Source organism: Pelecanus crispus, chromosome 2 (assembly GCF_030463565.1).
Source record: "Pelecanus crispus isolate bPelCri1 chromosome 2, bPelCri1.pri, whole genome shotgun sequence".
Lineage (NCBI taxonomy): Eukaryota > Metazoa > Chordata > Aves > Pelecaniformes > Pelecanidae > Pelecanus > Pelecanus crispus.
Window position 1 is genome coordinate 124,083,808 of NC_134644.1, and position 23,633 is coordinate 124,107,440.

The 23,633-nt window shown below is 40.5% G+C and overlaps 1 protein-coding gene across 1 annotated transcript in view; it reads left to right on the forward strand.

Moving 5' to 3' along the window:
* Positions 1–23,633, forward strand: part of TAF4B (TATA-box binding protein associated factor 4b) — a 73,971-nt gene that overhangs the window by 32,640 nt on the left and 17,698 nt on the right. The window contains exons 8-14 of the mRNA XM_075705706.1: positions 844–979; positions 1,563–1,668; positions 7,182–7,351; positions 7,517–7,597; positions 10,104–10,234; positions 16,137–16,262; positions 17,308–17,364. Coding sequence (XP_075561821.1) covers positions 844–979; positions 1,563–1,668; positions 7,182–7,351; positions 7,517–7,597; positions 10,104–10,234; positions 16,137–16,262; positions 17,308–17,364 — 807 coding nt within the window. The remainder of the gene's footprint in view (positions 1–843; positions 980–1,562; positions 1,669–7,181; positions 7,352–7,516; positions 7,598–10,103; positions 10,235–16,136; positions 16,263–17,307; positions 17,365–23,633) is intronic.

Sequence of the window (23,633 nt, forward strand, 5' to 3'; positions counted from 1 at the left end):
CTTTTAGGGATGCTGCAATTTTATTACTTTCTTGCATTTTAATAGCTGCCCCTGAAGAGGAAGAATTAGTATTTATGGGCTGTGCCTGTAGGTCTGTGTTGTGATGACATCCTGCTGTCTGGTTTTGTTTCTTTCAAGAGCCTCTTTAAACAAAACTATCAACCCCCTTCCTTTTTACCCTTCAGCAGTGTACTGATGTTTTTGTGTAGAGGCTCTACTCGCTATAGGTGTTGCTAGTTGGTACTTCATGTTCCTGCTAACTGATGTGTTCAGTGTACTTTTGCTTAATGCTTTGAAACACAGCATCTCAATTTACAATTGGTACTGCGGCTCCAAAAATGCGTTAGTAACTTTATAGTGTGTACTCTTAAATCCTTTTCATGTCAAGAATTAATGCAAGACTTCTGTTTTGGTGTTCCCTCTTTAACTAGGTGTATGTGATACCTACCCTTTTGAACTTGTTGGCAGGCAGACTCAATATTCAATTATTAGTCTGTTAAGCAAGACTTATGGAGAGGAAAGCCTCTTAGTGTAATAGATTGTGTAATACTCAGTGAAACTCATCTAACATGGTTATCAATAGAGAGTAGGGGTGAAGTGTCTGTTAGAGCTCACTGAATGAGCTGGACCTTAAAGCTCACTACCAGTTGTTAAGATTTCTTGTCATAAAGTTTAAAAAAAAAAAAAAAAAAGTGATGTTTTTCTGAGCATGCTGTTTGCTTTAAACTGAAAGCTAGACATGCATGCATGCCCAGCAGCACTTCTGGCTGAATGAACATGTTGATGCTATTTGCTTCTCTGTTTACCTCTTCTCACTCTTTATATTGGATATTCCACTTCCAGGTAGTCCAACAACCATCAGGAACGATTGTAAAGCAAGTATCCACACTCCCACAACCCTCAACACTGACCCTACAGTCATCTGCTGAGAAAAGGATGCCGCTGAATACACTTGTCCAAACTAACCAGTGTCCTGCAGGTAAAGTGGAACCTGTTTAATGGAGAAGGGAGAGGACTGCTGAGGTATAGAAATAAGTGCCGGCTGTTGGTAGATTGTAGGAATGTAAGAAGGTAGTTGTCTATCAGGAGCAACTAGCTCTGTGCGGTAAGTTGGACATCTTTACTGTCTGCTTAGAGTTCTGATGAGAAACTCAGTGCCAGGTCTACTTCTGGCACCTGTTAAAAGCATGTCAATCAAATGTTTGTACTTGTTAAAATACTGAGAATAAGCTCCTTGCAGTGAACTTCCTTTAAACCGTGATGCCTTTGAGAGTCGTTTCATGAGACTTAGCTTTTTCCTTCAACAGGTCCAGGTTCATGCATAATGGGAGTTTGTCTCAGCCAGCCAGTTTTCACTAAAACCTTTCACTGGTCAGCACAGAGAAGGATGCTTGCTGAGAGCATGCAGGGGTTTTGGCCATACAGAACATACAGAATGTCAGACTCCAGAGTGTGGACCTAAATAGTTGTTATTGAGTCTGCGGTAGCCTTTGCTAGAAGTATGAACTGATTAAACAGTTGTCATTTTGCTTTCTACTCTGTTTTGTTTTGTTTTGTTTCAGGTTCTATTCTGAAACAAATTACCCTGCCAGGAAATAAAATTCTGTCGCTGCAAGCATCTCCTGTTCAGAAAGCTAAAATAAAAGAGAATGGAGCAACATCCTTCAGGTAAAAATAAACAATATCAGAAGTTTACTATAGGAAGGAACAAAAGGAACAGACAGCAAGTATAGAGGTGGGAATGGAGCACAAATAAAAGCAAGTTTCTCAACTTTCTTTTAGAAACTTGTTTATGATAGGTGTTTTTCACATTGTAATACTAATTGGCAAGGGGGAACCCAAAAATTTTGACCTCATAGCAGATGTTAATTATTCTTAGTAGAAGAAAACTGTCCTGATGATGTTGGATTTTTGTTGTGCTGTCACAAGAGTGTAATTATATAAAGTGTGCATCGATATGTATCAGTTTTTCATTTGTAGAGGAGGCATATTGATCTTCATCCTATGACTACTATTAACTAATCTAAAGCAAAATTACCTTGTATTAAAAGCTCTCCATAGGATTAAAGCAGATATAACCTCGGTTTTTTGCAGATGGCCATATAGTGTTGAACTGTTATTTGGACTGTCTAAAGCTCTGTGCAGTGTTTCGACGTCTTTTATTAGCTCCTCTTATAAGCTTGTTCCTGTATGTAGAGGTGAAAGTCTTTGACTACACCTCTAATTATGGCTTCTGGCGTATTCTCTAGGCCTTCAGATTACAAGAGTGCTTAAAGCTTTTAGTTCTGGTAACTGATTAACTTTTCAAAAGCAGAAATTGGTTTTGTAGCTCTGAAATGTAATGTTGGAACAGAGGTACAGACTGCCATAAGCATTATTGGTCTTAGGACTTTAAGGCAAGCTTGAAGTTGCTCTTTGGGGGTAAAAGCAGACATGACACCTTTGTCTGTTGACCAGCTGACTTCTCATTTCTTGAAAGCTACAGCTTTGTGTGCACTGGTATAGACAGAGAGCTGTTGCTGTTTACAGTAACGTACAGCATAGAGCAAACACTTAAAGCTCATAGCCAGAAATTGAAATGAAAAGCTGATGTTAAAGCAATAGCTCTGTTCAGCTGCCTCAAGCTCTTATGAAATATACTTCGGAATATAATTTGGGATGTAATTTTGAGCAGTGATGTTTGGGGGAAAAAAAAATCACTTAATAAATACCATAATTAAAACCCAAACAAACACACACCTACCAAAAAGAATAAAAACAGTGGTTTTTTTTCCCTGTGGTCTTCCCGTTGGAATATATTAACTGTCTTACATGAAAAGGTTTGAATTCTTGAAGAATTGTTAAATTCTTAGCGTAGGAAAAACTCTGCTTTTACAGTGTGATCCAAGATGGATTTCTGTTCTTGCTTTTTGGACTATGATTTTCAAAGTAGCTTAAGTCCATGCTTCAGATTTGAAATCTCTAAGTTGCCTTAAATTTTTCTAGTAAGTCTCCTGTCTGAAGAATTTACGTCTTTGGATACACCCCTGGCGCTTCTTCTATTCACTGCTATAACCAAACTTTCTGCCTTTAAAAACTACGTATGAGAACCTTCTCTGATTCTCAGGTATCTGAACCTGGGCAGCGTGTAACCGAGCTTTTGGCTTCCCTTGGTCAAGTATCTGTGTTCTCTGAGCAGGTCTAGCACCACATAGTGTTAATCTGGCCTGGGCAATAGATGTTCCCCAGTAAGCCATGAAGTGGTTTGCTCTCTTCTGTCCTGACTTTCAGTATTCCCAACACAGCTATTCTTTATGACCTGTGATCCATCAACTGCTGATCATGCGTGAGGCAGAGAGAAGCACCATGGCCCCCTTTCAGGTTTTGTGATGAGATTTGTAATGGGCAGAGAGCATGTCTTGTCATTGATGTGATTGTACATATGACACTTCAAACTGTGGTCTCTCATTGCAGCATGTCATCAGGCCTGACTCCCTCTGCCGTTGTGTGACTAGGTTAGGTTAGGATTTGAGAATGTAGTACTCACTAAGCTGTACTTAATAAGCTGCAATTTGACCTTGTCTGTTTTAGGTCATTTGAGATGAGCAGTAGAAAAAATGGTGATTTGCCTCCCTCCTCCCCTCCTCCCCCCAATTAAAAAAACCCTAGAAATTATGTAAGCTAAGCATGGGCTTTGCTGGCACTTGATTGCCCCATGGTATGTATTGTAAAGGGTAGTCTGTTTTAAAAGCATCAAGATTTTTATAAACTGCTCCATATACTTCTGTAAAGTGTATGCTAGAGCACCCTGGAAAAAATAAGACACATATTTGCATCTTCAAATATTTGGTTTATATCTGTTCTGTTTAATAGAGTGGTTCTCCAAAGCACATACAACTCTGACTTGTGCATTTTGTCTGGAAGGTACCAGCAATCTCAACTAACAGACAAACAGGAATGAGACAGCAGAGTGGAGAGCATCTGGGCAGCTGCTTCTCCTGTCCCGTGATGGTGGGGAGTGCTGCTGGTTCTTACTCTGCTGGAATTGTTCTGTCCCACATAGTTGTCCGTGATGGTGTACTGAGGTTTGGGTTAAGTGTGCCTTCCTAGTTTTCCCTTTGACTGTTGTATGAAATGGAGTAAATAAAGACGGATTCAGAAGAAGACATGTGCATTGGTTTAACACCAGAGGGTGCCACAGACTCACTTTTCAGCCAGTGCAGGCAAATTCACAGATGTGAGGTGCATCTGTATTGCTTGGGCTTCTTTTTCCAGTGGAATATTCGGTATAAATGTCAAACCTGATTTCATGCAGGGTAATGCTCAGAACTCTATGTTCTGTTTTCCCCCTTGTCCTGATAAGCTTAAATCACTGGAGACTTATAACAGCTGGGAGAGTTTTTCTTGTTGATTCCTGGGTGTGACGTGATCAAATGCAAAAAACATTAAAGGAAGTGGTGTAGAAGAGAGGCTTTACGCAGGGATTGCTGAAAATGAAAGCAAGTCTGTATCCCACAGAAATGTCTGCATGTATACTCTGGAATATTTTTAATTTATCACTTTAGTAGAATGATTTTTATAGCGTGCTTGAAGTACATGATACCTTACTTAAAATGATGGAGGTTTATTCGAACAGCAAAGAAAAAAGAACAGTAAAAAGTACAAACTTAACGTGGCTTCTGAAACTTACATTAATCTTTAGCGGGCACAACTTCTAAGGAGAAGTAATGATAGTTTCTTTGGGTTAAGTAAAATAAGTGCAGTGGTGTTTTCAATAGGTGCAAATTAGTCTTTCATCAAGGCTAGCGACTCGGTGACTTAATGCAAACTTATCCCACAGTGAAGAGGTTAGAATTGGTCCTTAAAAACAGTACAGGTAGAGATGTCTACTTGCATATAAGCCCTTGTATGTGTGTACTCACAAGAGAGACTTTGTGCATAGAAATATTAAAGAAAATAGTAGCCTGATAAAGGCTGGGTTTAGAGAACTGAAATGTGTATGTAGAAAGGTGGGTAGACGAATAGTATAGAACTTTACCTCCTTCTTGTTTGAGTATTTGGAGTATGTGGCCAGATTAAAAGCTAAAATGATTTACTGAAACTGCGTGCTGTACAGTTGTACCTGAGGTGTAAGCATCCTTACTTGGATTGCATAAACAGCTCCATCAGGGTTATGTCAGGTTCCAGCATCTGCAGCTCTGATAGCTTGTGATGTATGTTCTTGGTGCTAGTTGTGCTGATTTTATAATCTCCTTTATCAGCAGATTAGTGGCAGTCACTGCACTTTGGTTGGATTCCTGTCTCTGCCAACAGCAAAGACTTCTCTGTAGTGGTCATTAAGAGGAGGAAACTGGAGTGTACTTGTGAAGATCAGTTAGCACTCAATTAGCATGCAGTGAAGCTTCATTTACACGCTTCTTGAAAGATCAGGGTCTCTCTTAGGCTGATAGAGCATGAGTATAGGCTTGGAACTGCTCAGTTGTTGGTTGTGAATGGGTAGAAGGAGGGAAGCTGTTCTGGCCGTGGTGACTTCAGCTTTGAAGTGTAACTGTGGTCACTTAAATGTTCTCACAATATGAGGGTTTAATGCTTTTCTTAGCATTCTTGACAAGCCTAGTCAAGAAGCTGTGTCTAGTTAGACTTAATGAACGAAGCTGGTTTGAGAATCTGTTGGGTCTCCTTTTCCTGAACAAATTGTGTAGAAACTCCTAGCTGTGAGAGCACACAAAGGGCAGAAGGAGTAGGGGAAGGCTGGACTCCTTTCCTAGCTAGGCTTCTCTCTAGAAGTTTGTGGGAGACGACTTGTGCCATAGAAGCCTAGTGAAGCCCAAAGGAGAAAATGCATCTATAGTTTAAGAAAAAATCCCAACACTTTCTTTTGTCTTTTGAGTATTGCTCAAACCCAACTCATGTTCTAACAACTTCAGCTTCTACCTGTTGCCAGTCAGAAGACAGCCTCCAAGAGATTGCATCTCACCTAGGAATGGCAAGTTTCTGACTAACCCCTTGTTCAAAAGTTATGTAGGCCACACACTATTTTCTGAAAATGAACTTCATCAAACCTTGCCAGTGAATACTTTTCAGGAGGGGTGTGTCTGCAGTTTTTAGTCTTTGTTTTCTTTTGTTTTCCAAATGAAAAGACCTTCAGATTGAGTGCTTCCACCTGTCTGTATTAATAATGCTGACTTGTGTTCTGGTTCTAACCCTTGAAGCCACCATTAGGGCCTTTGTCACTTTGTAAAGCAAAAAAAAAGCTTTATTTTGATAATCTAAACTTAATTGAAAATAACTTGGGTATTTTCATTGCTGAAGTCCTGCAAAAACTTTTCCCATATAAAATTAATTCAGTATTTTAACTAAAATGATCTTTTTTAAAAAAAAAAGCTGAGGCACACAGGCTATTTGCTTAACATGAGCTTTGCCATGATTATAGCTAGTCTTAGTTATGTTAGCCCTAAGTACACCAGACTTGAGTTTTTATTTTGAACGTGCAGACCAAAGCTGCTACATCAGAATCCAGCTAATGGAGGGATGTTAAGAACTAGAGCTCTGCCGCTGTTCTTCAGAAGCATAGCATCCTCCCCACTACGTACACAAGTACTGTATGGTAGGACTGATTCAAAGGGCAAGGTCTGGTTGGCTCTGTGTACTACTGACAAGGAGCTTTTGTATCTTATTTTTTAAGGGAACTCACTAAAAGAAAAGTGAAGATCAGGTTTGTGCTAATACACTTGTGCTGTGAGCTTCAGTTTGTAGGATCTCAGAAAATGGGCTTGTTTATAAGTTCAATGAGTCACTATTCAACTTTGTTCAACACTTGGTTCTACCTGGTGAATTAGAGTTTTAGAACAAATTTCAGGCTGTAAGAGCAGAGGTGCAGGGTGGTGGGCTTGTGGGGACTCTTAATCCAGGTTTGCCTCAGTCCTTGGTTTCCAACCTTGCTCAAAATTTCAGTTTCATGTAAAGGATTTGCATGCCTAGCAACTGAAGCATTAGTCAAGCTAATGTTTGAGAGGCACTTCACTGAAGTGTGAAAGCTTTTAGGAGCCGCCTGTCCCTGTCCACGCCCACACTAAACATCTATTGTATAGGGGTAGCCTCCAAGATATGTGAGTGAATGTGGCTGTTTGTTGATACTCAAGAGGCTTTTTCTTTGTACCCATTCTGAACGAAGCATAAAACATTGTCTTTCTCTTTAATAGAGATGAAGATGACATAAATGATGTGACTTCTATGGCTGGGGTCAATCTTAATGAGGAGAATGCGTGCATTTTGTCAACAAACTCTGAGCTCATTGGTACAGTGATCCGCTCTTGTGCAGATGAACCTTTTCTCTCCTCGGAAGCGCTTCAGAAGATGATCTTGAACATAGGTGAGAACAAAGCATACGTAACAGATATGTATGGATGCAGTATTTCCTTGCCTGTTTCCTCAACCAGCCTCCAATCTTTGAAGAAGGAGCTGGAACTATTAAGATCTGCCATCTCAGTTCATGTGTTTCTACCAAACTATACTGGGTTTTTACTTCCACTTCTAGGAAGCAACTGTTCTCTAAGTTTTTTACATAGATATAGTCTGAAGCACAACCAGGGAAAAGAAATTGGTGCTGCTTTTACATATGAGAACAGAGCAACTTTATTACTCTTAAAGTTAATGGAACATAGAACAACCATATAGATGCTATTGTCAAATCACTTAACTGTGCTTTTCTATTTCTGCAGCTCCTAACTTGATGCATTACACTGACTTTCCCAACAGCTTTTGCATTCCTCAGCCTCTTTCAGATATATGTACTCTATTGACCAATGTTACAGATCCTGCCTATGTGATTAGGAAGAAGTTTCAAACTGCCAATATGCACAGGGCAGACCTTTGTTTATGACTCCTTCTATGGAAAAATCTTTCATTAATTTTATGCAAAAGAGATGTTAAAGTTGTTTGTATCAGTGAATAGTACTGTGGAATGCATGTTGAATGGTTGAGACTAAACTGTAATATGAAGTTTTTAGTGTATGTACCATCTCGGCTGTTAGTTTCTGAGCAAATTAATAACTGTTGCTTAGCAGTATTGTATTAAGTCAGAGTAGGGAGCATGCATTTGTATAGCACCACACTGATTGGTACCACTGCTGTCTACAGCAAACTGGATGAATGTTGCTCAACTCCATGCTCCTGCTCTCTGCCTGGTAGCTCGCCATACTGGAACAGTGAGTTTTACAGCTGAGCATTCAAGAAAGCCTGCAGTTCGTACGTGCGGTCATAATTCTGTCACAGTGCTTTAACTGCATGATCGCAAAGTCTTTCTACATGCAACTTGTTCTTAGTCCAAACTAAGCAGCTAGCCTGTAACGAGCATGTAACCTGCAAATGCTATCTGCTACCTCAATATGTCCTGTGCTAGTTAGCCAGATGTGCCATCTGAGCTGTATAGGGCATAGCTGAGTGAAGTGCGTGCTGTGCTACTGGTGGAAAAGGGGAAAAGACACATTGAAACTGGTGCCTAGAAGCTTTTCTCAAAATTCAGTAGAGGGTTAACCAGTCATCCATGGGAAGTAGATATAAGGAAAAATAAAGAGCTCCACAAAAACATCACGTACTTCTAGAATAATTGTCTGGTTTGGAGTGTAAAGACGATTCATTGAAAGATGGAAAATACAAGCCTGGCTGTTTTCTGGCTGGCATGGTAGCAATTCCACATTAATAATAATAATAATAATTAATGTGGTAATGAAAAGTGTTTTGATTGCAAGGAAAGGAATACTGTCAGCAAGTACAGCAATTCAGAAAATGAATGCTTCTGCTCTTGAACTGAGCCCTCTTTGATTTAGGAAACGTGTGTGTGGAGGGAGGTCTTGAGGTTTTGGGGGGGTTTTGTTTGTCTTTAAGTTGATGTTTCAGTATTATGATAGTATAGTGGGAAACTGCTGAGGAAGTGTTGAAAGGTGCTTAGGCAAAATGAGCTTTGCACTCAGCTAAGGTACAGACCAATGTTTATTGGCCAAGATCAAACGATGGGAACACTTTTGATTGTATCTGGGAAAACATTGTGGATTCTCCCTGTCTTGCAAGATTGTTATTCATTTTCAGTTAGAGTAGCAAAGGCAAATGAAATAGGTGATTAGGTTTTTTACGGTGTACTGTTTATCCATTCTTAACACTCCACTTGGCAATAAATACCAAAACGGGTTTTGAAGGCGTGCTGTATATTGCATCATAAAGTATTACAGCTGCTGTAAATGCAGTGAGGGGCAAGGAAAAGCGCTTCTGACGTGTACGGCGTATGAAGCGTGTGAAACTGCTGGCTGCCATGCCTACCAGGGAGAAGTTGTTGCCATCCAGGTGTCTTGACAGAGTTGCATTGAGTGATTGATGGTGTCAACCATGGGAAGGCTTCTCCGTCAGCAGCCTGCAGCCGCAGGAAGGTTACAGAGGTGATGCCCCGCTCTGGGCATGGGACTGGGACAGCTTTGCCCAGAGCTGTCACCAACCTCGGTCACAGCTGCTGAAACGCAGAGAGACAGCGGCAGCTCAAGAGAAAAGGTTGAAGGTGATGGCATGATGACCCTGGCTGGACTTGGTCTGGTTGTCCGAGCTGCTGCCGTGGGATGGTTGGGTCTGTCTGCCCCATGCCGGTCGGTTGAGGCAGGTGAGAGGGTCCCATGTGCCCAGAGTGTGCTGCAGAAACCATCCCCACTCATCAAATAAATGTCATGAGTTGTTAACAAGCATGGTGTCAAGCAGGGCAAAATGTAATTCTCTATTTTTTTTAATTACTGGAATTAACAGAATATGGCACTAATTTCTACAGCTACCGCTTCTCCCCCTCCCCGAACATGAAGCTTGATTTGTGGTCTTATTAACTTTGTCCTATAAATGACCTTGCAAGGAGAGTGGTTCTGGAGGCTAAGTGAAACAATGTCTATATTTTCTGAAGCTCCAGGCTAAGTTTTATTAATGTAATGTCTAAGATCTTTGAAGTTGTGACTTTACCAGGAAAATCATAATCTCCAAACCTTTATTCATAATGGGTATGACTTCCAGGGGGAACAGAATACCTGCTGTGCTAATTATTTCAATTATCAGCTACTACTAAAACCTGTAATGGATTTTCTATGCTTCCACAGGTAAAAGGCATGACATTATGGAACTTAACTCTGATGTTGTGAACTTGATCTCCCACGCTACACAGGAGAGATTACGAGGACTCCTAGAAAAACTAACTGTAATTGCTCAGCACAGAGTATCAACCCACAAGGTAAAGAAAATCATTAAGCAAGTTTTGCACCAAAGTTTTCCTGCTTTGCAGCCTTGAAGGTAAACCTCTTCCAAGTATAGGCACATCATGTGCAATATGTGCATTTTCAGTATCTACCAAAGGCTGGTTTTGTTTTAACTGTTTATAGCCTCTAACTATTCCTTACGTTTTCCATTCAACTTTGTTGGATAGGTGCTCTTAAAACCCAGCATAAGAGTAAATGCATGCGTTTCTCCTCTTCCATAGAAGTGGTGGCTGTTACACAAAATCTGTCTTGCATGGTAAATGTAAAGCTATTTTTGAATGCTCTTGGTGGTCGTGTTGATTTAGGGGCCTGTGTTTGCTTCATGCATTTACTGTTGCTGGAACTGTAGTATTGGCTCAGTAAAAAGCCTTGGGAAACTGAATTTGAGTATTTTATTTTTAGAAAGTACTCCATGTGAAGGCAGAGATCCCTTTGATCTTAAAGTTTCCGGAACGTTTTTTCCACCAGTACTACTTAAGATTCCCTCCCCTCCCTCTTGTATTAGCTCCATTCAATATAAAGTATATTGGGTTCCAGTGAGCCCGTATCCCTTAAGATGCTTGTATGGTATAAATGGGAAGCAATAACTTACTAGTGGCCACAATAGCTCTTTGAGGCTGCTTTTTTTTTATCATTCAATAATAAGATATTAGTCCTTACTTTTTTCAGTATCAAGCTGTTTTAGAAAAAAAATTGGAAGTTAGAAGCAGATGTACCTGTCAACCCTTAAGTTCTGTTTTTGTGGTAGTTTTTTTTTTTTTTACAGGAACTTTATACTTAACAAAATTTAACAAGAGCAACTAACTGATGGGATAGGAGTTATTTTTGTACTGAGCACTTTCTACAGGCTTCTAAGCACTGGAGAAACAATAGTAAAGAACAGGAACTATTTGGAAATGTCAAAGTATTTATAGTGATATCTGGAGCAGTTGGGAGTATGCTGTTCCTTGCCAGAAGAAGATGCAGTAGAAAAAAAAAAAAATCCAAGTATTGAGTTTTTTATGTGAAGTCTTTAGAAATCTGGACATGTCCTGTGTTGTCTTTCCAAAGTGGGAGATCCAATAGAGCTTGTGAGCAAAAGTGAGGTGGAAGCTTAAGTCCTGAGTAACCAGTAGGACTTAGTGTCTTGCAGACACCAAGGACACAAGGGAATGTTTTTGGACAGTGGGCTTGATAGGGCTGATTTCTTTCTCATTGAACTAAAGCAATAGACAAACTGATAGGTTTTTGTCTGATTGAATTGCCAGAAGCAATGATAAGATTGTTAGACTGCAATAAGCTTGCTTTCTTTTCGTCTTTTCTCAAAAACAAAACAAACAAACAAACAAAAACCTAATGGGTATAATAATCCTAGAGGCACGGGTACCCTCTTTTGCTAGGAAGATGGTATTACACTACAGATGAGTGTCCTATAGGATTGCGTTTGTGAGTAGTATTATTGTGAGAGATGCTGACAGGCTTTTAGATATCCAAGTTCAAGAACAGAACATTACAGGGTTTTGGAGCTCAAGAACAGAACACTACAGGGTTTTGGAACCCTGATGTGTATTTCTATAAGTATTTATACAGCCCTGTATTCCATCTCCCCCAGTGCTTGCCCCTGTCTTCTTTTCCCTCTAGGCTATCAGCAGGTACCAGTGTGCAATGTGGGCTCCCTGTATTTCGGAGAATTATCCAGAGCCTTTCCGAGAGGATTGGGTAGTTGCCCTGTAAGGCTTGATGTATTGGCCTATCTTCATCACAGAAAGATGGACAGTAGTAGGGATACGTAACAGTTTAACTTCCTCACATAAGGCCAAACTGTTCCCAGCTACAACAGTGCAATCCCAACAAAACTGAAGTTACAAGTGTAGTCGAGAACAGAATTTAACTTAGTAATAAATGAAGCATGTAACCACAATACAGACTGTGGTTAGATTTGTATGTGCCGAAGGTACACCAAGGTAACCTATTGTTAGGGTAGAAGTTGGTGTAAAAAGCCAATAATTCATGGGATCATGCTCAGGAAACTTTTCTTCCCAGTTTGCTGAGCTCATGCCTAGCAGTTTACATCTGATGGCTAGCCCTGCAGAGAGTGAGTGAGTTGGCAGGGTAGAAGCTTCATACCATGCCACCATGTAGACTTGCCAACTTTTGTCCTTTTTTGCTAAATTTAAAGAAGGGCGGGGGGGGGGGGGGGGGGGGGGGGGGGAAGGTGCGTAATCGGAAGTTACTGACTTAATTAGGTTAAAACTATCATGGTGGTCTCTATCTGAAGTAGGAATAGCCTTTCAGGTTGTTGTAAACAGCTCTCTGTGCTGTGACTCTTGTTGCAGTGCCTTTATAGAGCCTTGGTAAGACCATAAAGGCAATTAGCTAGCTGGTTTGCTTCCTCGGCTGCTTCCCTCCTATGATCTGGAGAACTGCTGAGGTATAAGAGTATGCATGTGACATAATATGATACCCAAGACCAGAATTAATAATGGTAACTAAACAGTACAATGATTAAAAAATGTTTTTGAGGTGGATGGATTCAGCACAGTATGAGATGACTGCCGTGCTCCTGTGTTTGGAGCCCATGAGCACATGGCTTTGAGAGGCATGGTATGGTGCTGTGCTATAAACATTGCTCCATAAAAACATCTTCCCCATGTGCAATAGCAGTAAAACACTGCAACCCTAAACTGCACTATCTGTAAGGCAATATGGTGTGGCAGCTGCATTGGTTTAAGGGGTAAGCTCTAAATGTAGCAAAGGATTGAACGCTCTTAGATGTGAAAACAGACAGCCTCCTCCTACCCACTCTGCACTGCCATCAAACTGCAGAGTGCAGAAGTAACTTATCAGAAGCTTTTCTGTTATTAACTTGGTTTAGGGGTTGACTGTATAGAAGCCAAAGCTTAATAGGTTCCCACATAGTAGCTGAGTCTCTGCAACTGCCTGCATTCCTGCTCTGTCCTCATCGAGGCTGTTCAACATGACTTGAACTCTTCAGATTTTGTGGGAGAACTGGTCGTTGTGGGATTCTTCCAACTTCTTTCTTGGTGAACTGGAGTGCAGCTTCCCTGTATGTGGGTTTTCCCTTTGTGCCCATGGGTGTGCAATACATTCCTGGTGCTAAAACCGCAAGTGCCTGAGTCAGGTTTCAGATTCATTTACAGGTATGTGACAATCTAGGAAGGAAGTTGCAAATAGCAGTCAAGGCATATAGCTGTTCTTGAATTTGTTGCCAGCTCTCCTCTCACTAAAGACATGCCTGGGAATGCTTTGCTTCAATGCTGCTTCTTTCAAATACGTGTAAACCTAACGTAAAAATTTTGGTAGGAATTGGCTATGCTTTAGAGCGCATCCATGGAGGGGTCTTGAGTATGTACATCTCTCTTGAAGGGGGAAAAAAAAAAAGTGTGGGGGAATGAACTTCATAACAAGGTTGTGTAGATGTTGTGTGAAAGCAATAGCTTCTTTCAGGATAGTGCAGTGAACTTTGGGTTAAATTTAGCTCAGTTAAAGTAAAAATGACTTTTTAACTGTCAGTTATACAAGTTCAGCTTCGGCACATACAAATCTAACCACAGTGTATTGTGGTTACATGCTTTATTTATTACTAAGTTAAATTATGTTCTCGACTACACTTGTAACTTCAGTTTTGTTGGGATTGCACTGTTGTAGCTGGGATCAGTTTGGCCTTATGTGAGGAAGTTAAACTGTTACATGGACAAAAACTGAAGCCAGCTTGCTTCATCACAGCAGGAGTGGCTACAAGTTATGAACAGGTATACAATATAATGTTTTCTGTCGAAGCGGTTCAGTGCTAAATGATCACAGAGAGCAAATTTATTGAGTAGGATAAAATATAACTGCAGGTGATTCTCTTCTAAAAAGACTTGAAATAAGGTATCTTGAAACAGTTGTTGATGAGCTGAAATACTGTTATGAATGCACCCATTTCTTGTCCCATCTGAGCTCATGGTAGTGCATTGGGGTGCTTCTGGTTGAGAAGCTTGTGTTCCTAATTGGCATAAGGTCTTTGATTTGGCTTTAAAAATGTAAGTATTGACTTACAATCAAGTACTGACTCCGACTTTGGGCATTCCAAAGCAAAACACTTAAACTTTGTAAAAAATAATCTGGTAATACAGCTTGCTTCTTTGTCTCTTCAAAATGATTGCGGTATGGTGGTGTATTCTTATAAACTCCTGCTTCAAAACAAATTGTACTAATGAACTGAGACTGACTCAAAACAGTGCATGTTTTGTGGGGAGCAGTAAAAAAAAAAACCTGGAGCAGTAACAGAAGGGGGGGAAAGGTTTCTTGGACTTTTTTGCAGAATCACAGACTCTGCTTGGGAAAGAAAGTCTCCTTGGTTGCAACATATGGTGTGGTGTGAGCCACAGTTGGTGATACAAGACAATGTGGTGGCTCATTGAAAAGGACCAGACTTAATACCAGAAGAGGGATTGATTTCATGCTCTGGCTGGGTTGTGAGAATTAAGACTGGGAGACAACAGTGTCCCACAAGAAGACTTTTACTTTCCTCCCAGCTTTTAAAAGTATATGACTGGGCGTGGGAAGAAGAGTCTGAGTATAGAATATACTCTTGCCTAAAATATAGCTTTAAAATACGCTGTACTTATTCCAGAGCAGTTGTGTGTCAAGATTGCTTCATCAAAGTGTGAGATTGGGGTAGGGTAGAAAGAAGTGTTGCTAAAAGTATATAGTGTGTTTGGCTGGTAAAAGCCCAAGGATAAATTTCTCAGGAAAAGACAAGTTCACAAAGTAACGGAGAAAGAAAATGACTCTAGGACGTGCATTAAAGAGTGGTGCAAACAGGTGGCACAGACATGTCTCATCTAGAATGGGCTCGGTTCCTTGTTTTGCCTAATGCCCTCTGGCCAACACATGGCTTAAATAGCTTGTCTTTGGAAGAACAGAATAGTAAAAACAAGCTTTTCATTGCCAGTTGACTGCATTTTACATCTTTCCTTTCTCTGTCTTCTTTCCTGTCTAAAGTAAAACTAAACTCAGACTTTCCAGTGAGGGGAAAAAATAGTATGAAAAATAAACTCCTGATTGTTACTTTTTAGACCAAAAGGACCATAGTCTTGTTTCAATGCATGCATGTCCAGTTATTGTTGGAGCTATTCATTAGTATTCACTGGCCCAGGTTTGCACAGGGGGCTGGACCAGATGACTTCCACAGGTCACCTTTCAACATAAACTGTTCTATGACTTGAGAGCATCCACTGAGGCAAAAATAGGTATTCCTAAAGCTCTAATAAACCATATATAATTTACATCACTTTTCCCACCCCCAGATTCATTATAACTAGTTCTAAACCACCCCTCTGCTCCATAAAACCTCTTTTTGGAAATACTAGGTGAGGCTTATTTCAAATTCTGGATTAAATGGCTGAAACTAGAACACCAGACATGAGAAACTTAAAATTTCAAATTTTATTTTTTCTTCACCCTTTCTCTTTAAAGAGGAAAGAATATGATGTTCTGCTGCTTTACAATGCTTTTTTTTTTTCTTTCCCCTCTTAACCTGTCCAGAAGACAGTCTTGTATGTATGTTTACTGAATATGAAGTTGGTGTTTAAAACAAAATTTTAGCCTTTAGACTTAAAGACTTTATTGTTGTTATAGTCAATATACACTGGATGTTTTTAATGTCACTTGTTCAATAACACCTTACTAATCACAGATGCCAGGAAACATGCTTCAGTGGAGAGGAAATGTGTAAATGACTACCTACCACCTGAAGTCTTTCTAAAACAGCCTACGCTTTTCATCTTTGAAAAAATAAGTGTTCATCTTTTCAGGTTGTTCCCATTGGGTTTATTAGCTCTAGTGGTGTATATAAAAGTCTGGTTGTTAATCACAAACTTCTCTTTCCAGGGGAGTGATAGGTACATCTTATCCAGTGACACCAGAGCACAGCTGAGATTTCTTGAAAAGCTTGATCACCTAGAAAAGCAGAGAAAGGATGAAGAGGAACGTGAAATGTTGCTTCGAGCAGCCAAGGTAAGAACTTCACTTCTTGCTTTCCAAGGAAGCAGTGGTATCCTTTAGACTGGTGAACATCTTCAGGTTTCTCCTATTTCTGCTTTAAATGTAGTGACCTTTAACCCTCTATCTGGTAATCCATAATGTTTAGGATAGCTTAGGCTATATAGAAAAGGATTTTAGCTCTTTACATTCTTCAAAAAAATCACAGGAGTTCTTTAAAATGTGTGGCGGGGTGAACTCTCCTTTTGAGATTATTCCTACTGGTCAAAATTAAACAAAAGAAGTATTCACATAGCTGTAAACATCCTTCGCTTTATTTCTGGCTCCGAAGTTGGTATGTCTTTCTCCATATCTGTGTATGGCACTGTTTGAAAATATGGGTTCACTATGCTTGTTCAAGCTGGAGCCTGGTGAGATCCACCACCCTGCCAGATGTATGTTTTCTGTAGTCAGATCAGAGGGCTAGCCTTGGAGCTGGTACCCTGGCATCTGCAAACCACTGATGGAGCCACTGCTAGTACGGAGTAAGTACCCTTCTTCCCCCTTCCCTCCCTCAAGAACAGGAGGAGGGGGGGGGGAAAAATCAGTAGATGTTGCTGCATCGGATGTGACTTGATCATATTCTGTTTGTTGTTTTTTCGGTTTCGTTTCAAGCTGAATTCTGGAGCCTCTTGGGTGGAAGCCTAATCTAGGCTTGAAAGAATTGTGTTGTACTTGCATGAGTACGACTCGCTTTCTTTCCTATACTTCCTGTCCTTTTTAAGTGTCTGCTGCTGACATGAACAACATCATGCCTAGACTGGACCTGACTGACAGTGTTAGCATCATTTTCAGCTTAATCTTGCTTCAGGCTAGAGCAGAGGCAGCCGGCCCAGATGAGGAGGGGGGTGCGCGTATGTGCATGGAGGGGGAGGGAAGCCAGTCTGGATTGAGGCATTCACCCCTGGAGCTAAATCTTTCAATCACCAGGGAAAATTGTCATTTATTAAATATTTAACAGATACGATGGTGTTTGGATGCCAGTAATTTCTATTCAATCTTTTTCCTCTTCCTTTGGTAGAGCCGTTCCAATAAAGAAGATCCAGAGCAACTGCGGTTAAAGCAGAAAGCGAAAGAGGTAGGACTTTCCAGTTACCATGCTTGCCTTTGTGTGTTGAGAGAAGGTTGGCAGCCCTGTCCTGGCAATTAGGTCAGGGTTTATTTTGTTGCTGCATACCATTTGCAGAGGCCTTGGGGAAGGACAGGAACTGCCACAGGCAAGGGCAGTGCTTCAAATGAGGTCAATGAATTATGAGCTCTCTTTTTTAACATTTTATTTTTGTAGTTTCAGTCCTGTCTAGAAACGGTCCTTTGTAAACTGCAGCAGTACACTTGGTAGGAATATAATGTGGGATTAGGGAAAAAAAAAAAAAGAAACTTTTTGAGATTTAGCATCTGGGACTGTACAATAGGCTACATTTTTCCAGGGTAATTGTTCGTTTTGTAAATCTGATACTGCTTATAATTCTTTGGCTGGGAGGCGGTACTGGGATTTAGTTTTAAATGGAAAACGCCTCTGGCTTTTAATTTTCTGGGCCCAGCAGTTTTCTGTTCTGGAATGGAGCCCTTGTTTCACACAGTTCATGTTTAGCTGCAGGGGTTTTTAGTTTATAGCTTAGACTGGTTAAGCTTTTACTCCCAGAGGCCTCTGCATAGCAACTGTAGAAATCAACAAATAAGTTCATTTATGTCTGCAGCCTCCTCTCAGTAGCTGACTTTTTACATTTCCCAATATCCATTTCCTGACTTTTCTAGCCTGAGAGAAAAAAGCTCCACTAATTGGAGCTTATTTTAATTGAGCCTTAATATTGGATCTCACTGGAGTTGCCCCCAGAGCTACTGGGAACAGAATGAAATGAAAGTACCTAAGGTTGAAGATGTGTGTGCGTGTGTATGTGTGTGTGAAATTTTTCACTTGACCTACAGATTCTTTTCCCTGCTGAATAAATCATCAAGCCTGTTCACATTTCTGATTAAGGATCTGACAGCAGACGATAATAAAGACAATTGAGGTGTGAGACATGTGATACAGAGCTGAAGAAATTGGTTTCTATAGTTACTTGACTGATTTCATGCAATTTTTAAGGATCTTTGTGGTAAATGAGAGTGATTTTCTGAGCAACCTTTTTCCTTAACTGTGCCTCTTGAACTATGAAATTTGTTGTTGCTTAACATTGCTGCACTTGGCTCCTAGGTGCCAGCAGCAGCAGCAGGTTATTTATGAATGCTTTAAAGGCCCTTATTGTTTGGATTAATGTAGGAGCCCAGGCAAAACAAATGGAAATCCAGTAAAATAGTATTAGAATCAATGCTCTGGATTTGCACCATAATAGAAGAAATTTGTAAAATAAGAGGCAAGAGAAGGAACTTGCTTTACTATCTATCTTTTAATTCTTTCTTTCTGCTTATAAATCTTTCTTCATGCTTATAATCTGTGAGTACAAAGTTGCCCTAAAGCCCTTCCCAGTTTGCCTCTAGTGCCACCAGGATCAACAACCAGTGGGTGATGCTAATTTGTCTTGTTTTGTAGGTGGCTTTACCTCTGCATCATCTGGTCGTTTCTAGAGGTTCTTTCTTTTAATAAAACACTGCAAAGCGATTCATTTCTGCAGCTTCTTTTCTCTTTCCTCTGAGCAATGATGTGTAGGATCTTGAAAAATATTCCATGATTGGGATATTTAGAACAGAAAGAAGTTAGATATGTGTTTTTTTTTTTTTTAGATTGGTTGGTATTGTTAGTGAGATTCCTTCTGAAAAGTGGCATATAGGTATACAGAAAAGGAGCCAGCAGAGCGGAGAAGGCGTCTAAGTTTAGTGCCTGGTGTTCTCCTAAGTGCTTGAGTTCACCTCCTTCAGTGCATTTTACCTTGTGCCAGAGTAACACAGCCTTCATCGGACTTGTCCTGCATATTTCTCCATGCTCTGCTGCTCCTAGAGTGGTGGTTTCCAACTGTTTCACCGAAAGGAGGCAGATGTGCCTCTTGGGACAAGCCAGGTCTTTGGCTTGGTATTGTCTTGCCCTCTGTCCTGTTGCTTTGCTCTCCAGAGAATGAGGCAGCTGGAACTTCTCCAGGCTTCACGTGCTGCATGGGAAACCCACCTTCTGTGCCAGGGGTACTTTCTTATCTGTGGGACCATCTCAAGCTTGAGTGGAAATAAGCCCAAATGCAGCTGGTCAGTTTTGGCACTTTATTGACAGTTTGGAGATAAATGGTCAGCACGCATTTGCATTAAAAAATGCAAACATGAGTAGAGCTGGAATAAGAGCAAAATAAAAATCAACAAATATTCAGAGGCTGAAACTGGTAATGTAGAAGCATAGTGTATACTGGGATGAAAGCCTGAAAAGGCTTACCATTGTGTGTCTGTCTTGTCATGTTGTGAGTGTAGCCTGCTCCTAAGAAACCACACTTGGGGAATTTTGATGCGTCTGTCAGCTGGAATCATATCCTTTCCAGGCCACTCTGGTTGAGTATCCACTGGAAAGCCTGATCTGATCCTGTTGAAGTTCTTAAAGAATGAATATGGGCCTGCCTTCCTCAAAGCTGTCTTTTATGTGTTGATGGTGACCCTCGGGAGAAGGGAAAGGGTGTGGGGTAATAGCACTGGAGCATGTTCTAAAGCAACGTTTCTCAAAATACAATGTATATCCTAACAATGAATACTTATAAATCCAGGATGTGCTGTCATCCAGCAGCTGGAGGCAACATCTTAACATTGCTGGAAGTACATCCAAAGACTCAGCAGTGGATTTTTTTTATCCAAAAGGCTATACATAATTTCTGTGACCTTTTCATCCCTTTTTGCATGACCTATTGCCTCAAACTTCCCCTATGCCAAGTCATTTACTTTCCTATATTCTTAGTCTATGTAGCTTGCTGTGAATCAAGTCTTTATTTACTTCCCTTTCACCTGTTTCAGCAGATTTTAATACCTACAGAAAGTGCGCATTCCTTCTGAGGCAGCTGCAAGGCTTGCCCCAAGCTGCTCCTTTGTGCACTCAAGAATTTTATCCTTGCTTACCTCGTGGGCCAGCTTTTTGTGCAAAGGTGTTCCCGAAGTCTGGGTAAATTACCCCTGCTTTTCATTCAGCCTTATCTGCCACTTCAAGCTGAGAGGATACAGTCCTCACGCTGTCCCTGATGCTTGTGCTTTTAAACCATAACTTTTTTTTTAGGTGCTTTCTGCTATTTCCTGTTCTACTTTCAACTATACTTCCAGTTTCAAAGAAAATGTTCAGTTGATGCAATTCCTGTAGCTGTATTTATAGTTTATCTCTGGCTTCATCCCTTTTTTGAAATGAGCTTACTTAAATTGAGTAGGTGTAGGATACTGTCAAATGCGCAAGCATGCCATATGAACAGTGTATCCCAGAAGACCTGTGAAAATGTCAGTATTAAACAGTGGGTACTGTAAATTTAAATATAAACCCTGATCTTTTTTATTTCTGTCTCTCATCTTCAAAAGTGAGTGTGCTTGTATGGCTTCAGGAAGCTTAAGGCTGAGGCTGAGCAAACCTTTCAGACTGTATGTGTGCAACATTGCTGCTTGGGGTTGAGCAGGTGAACAGGTATCGTAGTATCTTTGCTTATGCCATAGTAGCTACCTTCATCTCTGCTCTTGCCTTGTGGCACCTTGCAGCATCCATTGGTGGATAAAGGTGAGCAGCTGTGTCTTGAACTAGGGGAAAGCGGAGCAAGCACCTGATGGACATCAGACTTTCCTGCCCCATTCCTTGCCCTTCCAGCAGCTCTGTTCATTTATGACTGCACAGGTCTTCCCAGGCCCTTGTTCCTGCCTCCTTGATGCACTTGTGTGTTTTACTGTTACGATTTTGACACAGATGTCACAAGACAGCAGCAGATGAGATGCTGAGAAAATTCGATACCTTCAGTATCAACTGATTGGGAGGAAAATAGCAAACCCTAGGTTTTTTGTTGAGATAAAACAAACCCCATCAAAAACATTTAAAAAAAAAAGTCTGTATTATTCCAGTGAGTTCCTCAGTGCTATATAGTATTGACTGAAATTTAGTTGTTCTGTAGTATCTTTTTTCAAAAATCATCTTTTTTTTTTTTCCATTTCATGTGTCCATCCTAACTCTTTCCCTTATTTCCTCTCACATTCTCAGATAACAAGTAACTGTAACCTGATCCTTTGTCTGCTGTTCTCTCTACCGACTCCAACCCACATTTTCAAGCTGTTTGTTTCCTTGTTTCCCCACACCTCTTCTGCTGCTTCTGTATTTAGTCTTCTGGACCTAATGGTTCAAATTCTTTAAGACCATTCTTGTGGCAGAGGAAAAGGAAACTCCCTAGTTAACCACAACCTCTCAAAAAAGCAAACAAGATGCTGCGAGCAAAATAAGATCTCATCGCGGTCAGTTGGCTTTTTATGAGCCTTCAGTGATATCCTGAGAGCTTCTGCTTAATTATCTGACTTATCTTTATTGTTCTGTAGTGTTTCTTACCTGCTTCTGCATGTTTTGAAAAAAAAAAAGCATGATTATTGAACAGACATAAATGTTGTTATCTGCAGTGTAGCCCTACAAACAGCAAAGGGCTATCATCAGAGATTCGGTGTATTACGAGTCTTGCAGAAAGTTAGAGATGGAAATCCTGTGAAGTGTTAAGATTATTGAGCAAACTGAAAAGTGAACCAAATCCCTGTTTATGTGGCATTCAGCTTGGTGTTTTGAAGGAGTATAAGAAAAAAGCTGAGATGCTGCGTTGGATACCCTGAAACCATCTGGCTGGAAGGTGATAGCGCCTATCTTTATCTAGTGAAAAAACAAAAGCACTGCCCCCCCCCCCCCCCCAAACTCCATTCAGCCTGTTCTTGGATTTTCATATAGCCTTTTCTAAGCTTCTCTGAGAGGCTATAATGGACATGTAACTAGCTGAAAGTATGGCCTTGGATTAGAAACTTGCTAATAGAGGAAAACTTAGGACTAAAAGTATGACAAAAAGATGATAATGGAGAGCCAGAGAGTTATGTACCAAGAATGAGGATTGGGTGGACTGCACAATGAGATGGAGAAACTTGCAGGTGGAAGACAAGTCTTAAATGTTCTCTAGCTTTGAGACCTCAAGAGTGAGTGAATGAATGCGCAGTGTTACAGCAGCTGAAAATCATTCAAAATATCATGCGTTTGGAAGAGCTGTGATTGGCTTTAAAGTAATGTCTTGCAAGGGCTGGGCACTGTCCTGTTGTGACAGTGCAGGTCTGCTGACGGTCATTGAGCAGTCTTCTCACGATAGCATCTGAAACAAAAACTACAGAATATATTGCTTTGGTGTGGTGTGCTGTAGCCTTTCCTTGGCCTTGCAACAAAAGTAGCCTGGGCTGTGTCTGAAAACACACATAAAGAGAGCTTGATGCTGGTTGCTAGACACCCAGGAACTTCTCTGAGCCTCCAGGTAAGGCAAGCTGATGAGACTGCACAGGGGAAAGCATGCTCCAGGTGTTCTAGAATACATAGACATGCATCAGTAATTGTTAAACAAAACAAAAAAAAAAACTTGTAAAAGGAAATACACGCTCCACACTTGGGAAATTCTTAACAGGAATGGGCAAAATTAGAAGTCAAGAAGTCACTGCACCCTGGACTTTTTTCTTAAATTCTGTGGGGACCTAGTTATTTATATATTGGAGAATGTCAAATATCAACTGAAGGAATTTTTTTTTTAATGGGTAGATTACTTCATGGCTATCCTGGAAAAAAAATTCTGTTCTCCAAAACATCTTAGTGCACCCTTTATTTCTAGACAGAGAAGGCACCTGGTGTTGGGGGACATAGCCATGGTAGGGGCTATTCTGCCGCTGAAGCATGTATGTGGAATATTAACCTGAAAGAAACCTACAGTATTACATACAGCTCTATTACAAGTTAGGACTGCGTATCAAACTAGTGTGTGCTATTCTGCCTTTATGCTGTTAAATCTAAATTACAACAGAGGGAAAAGTCAGTGGAAACTAATTGTATGGCTAATTAAAACAGTTTGAAAGGAAGCAATTGCAAGAAGAGAAATTGCATTATAGGCAAGAGGAGAGGATGATAAATGTTTAAATATGCAGCCTTCAAATGTCAGTTTTCCTCAGAGAGTGTCCCCCATATGAGAAGTCTGCTATTCAGCCGCATTCAACCTGTAGGGCAGAAAATTTTGTATAGGAAAGGTAGAGGCTGGAGGCAGTAATGCTCATTGAGCTTTATGACAACCAGTGCGAGAGGCTTGGGATTGAAAACAGATTTTTAAGGTTTATTTTTCATTTTCGTCACAAGTTCCTTAAAATGCTTAAAGGGAATGCGAAAAAATTGGAGTTCTTTTTTTCCAAAGACAATGAAGG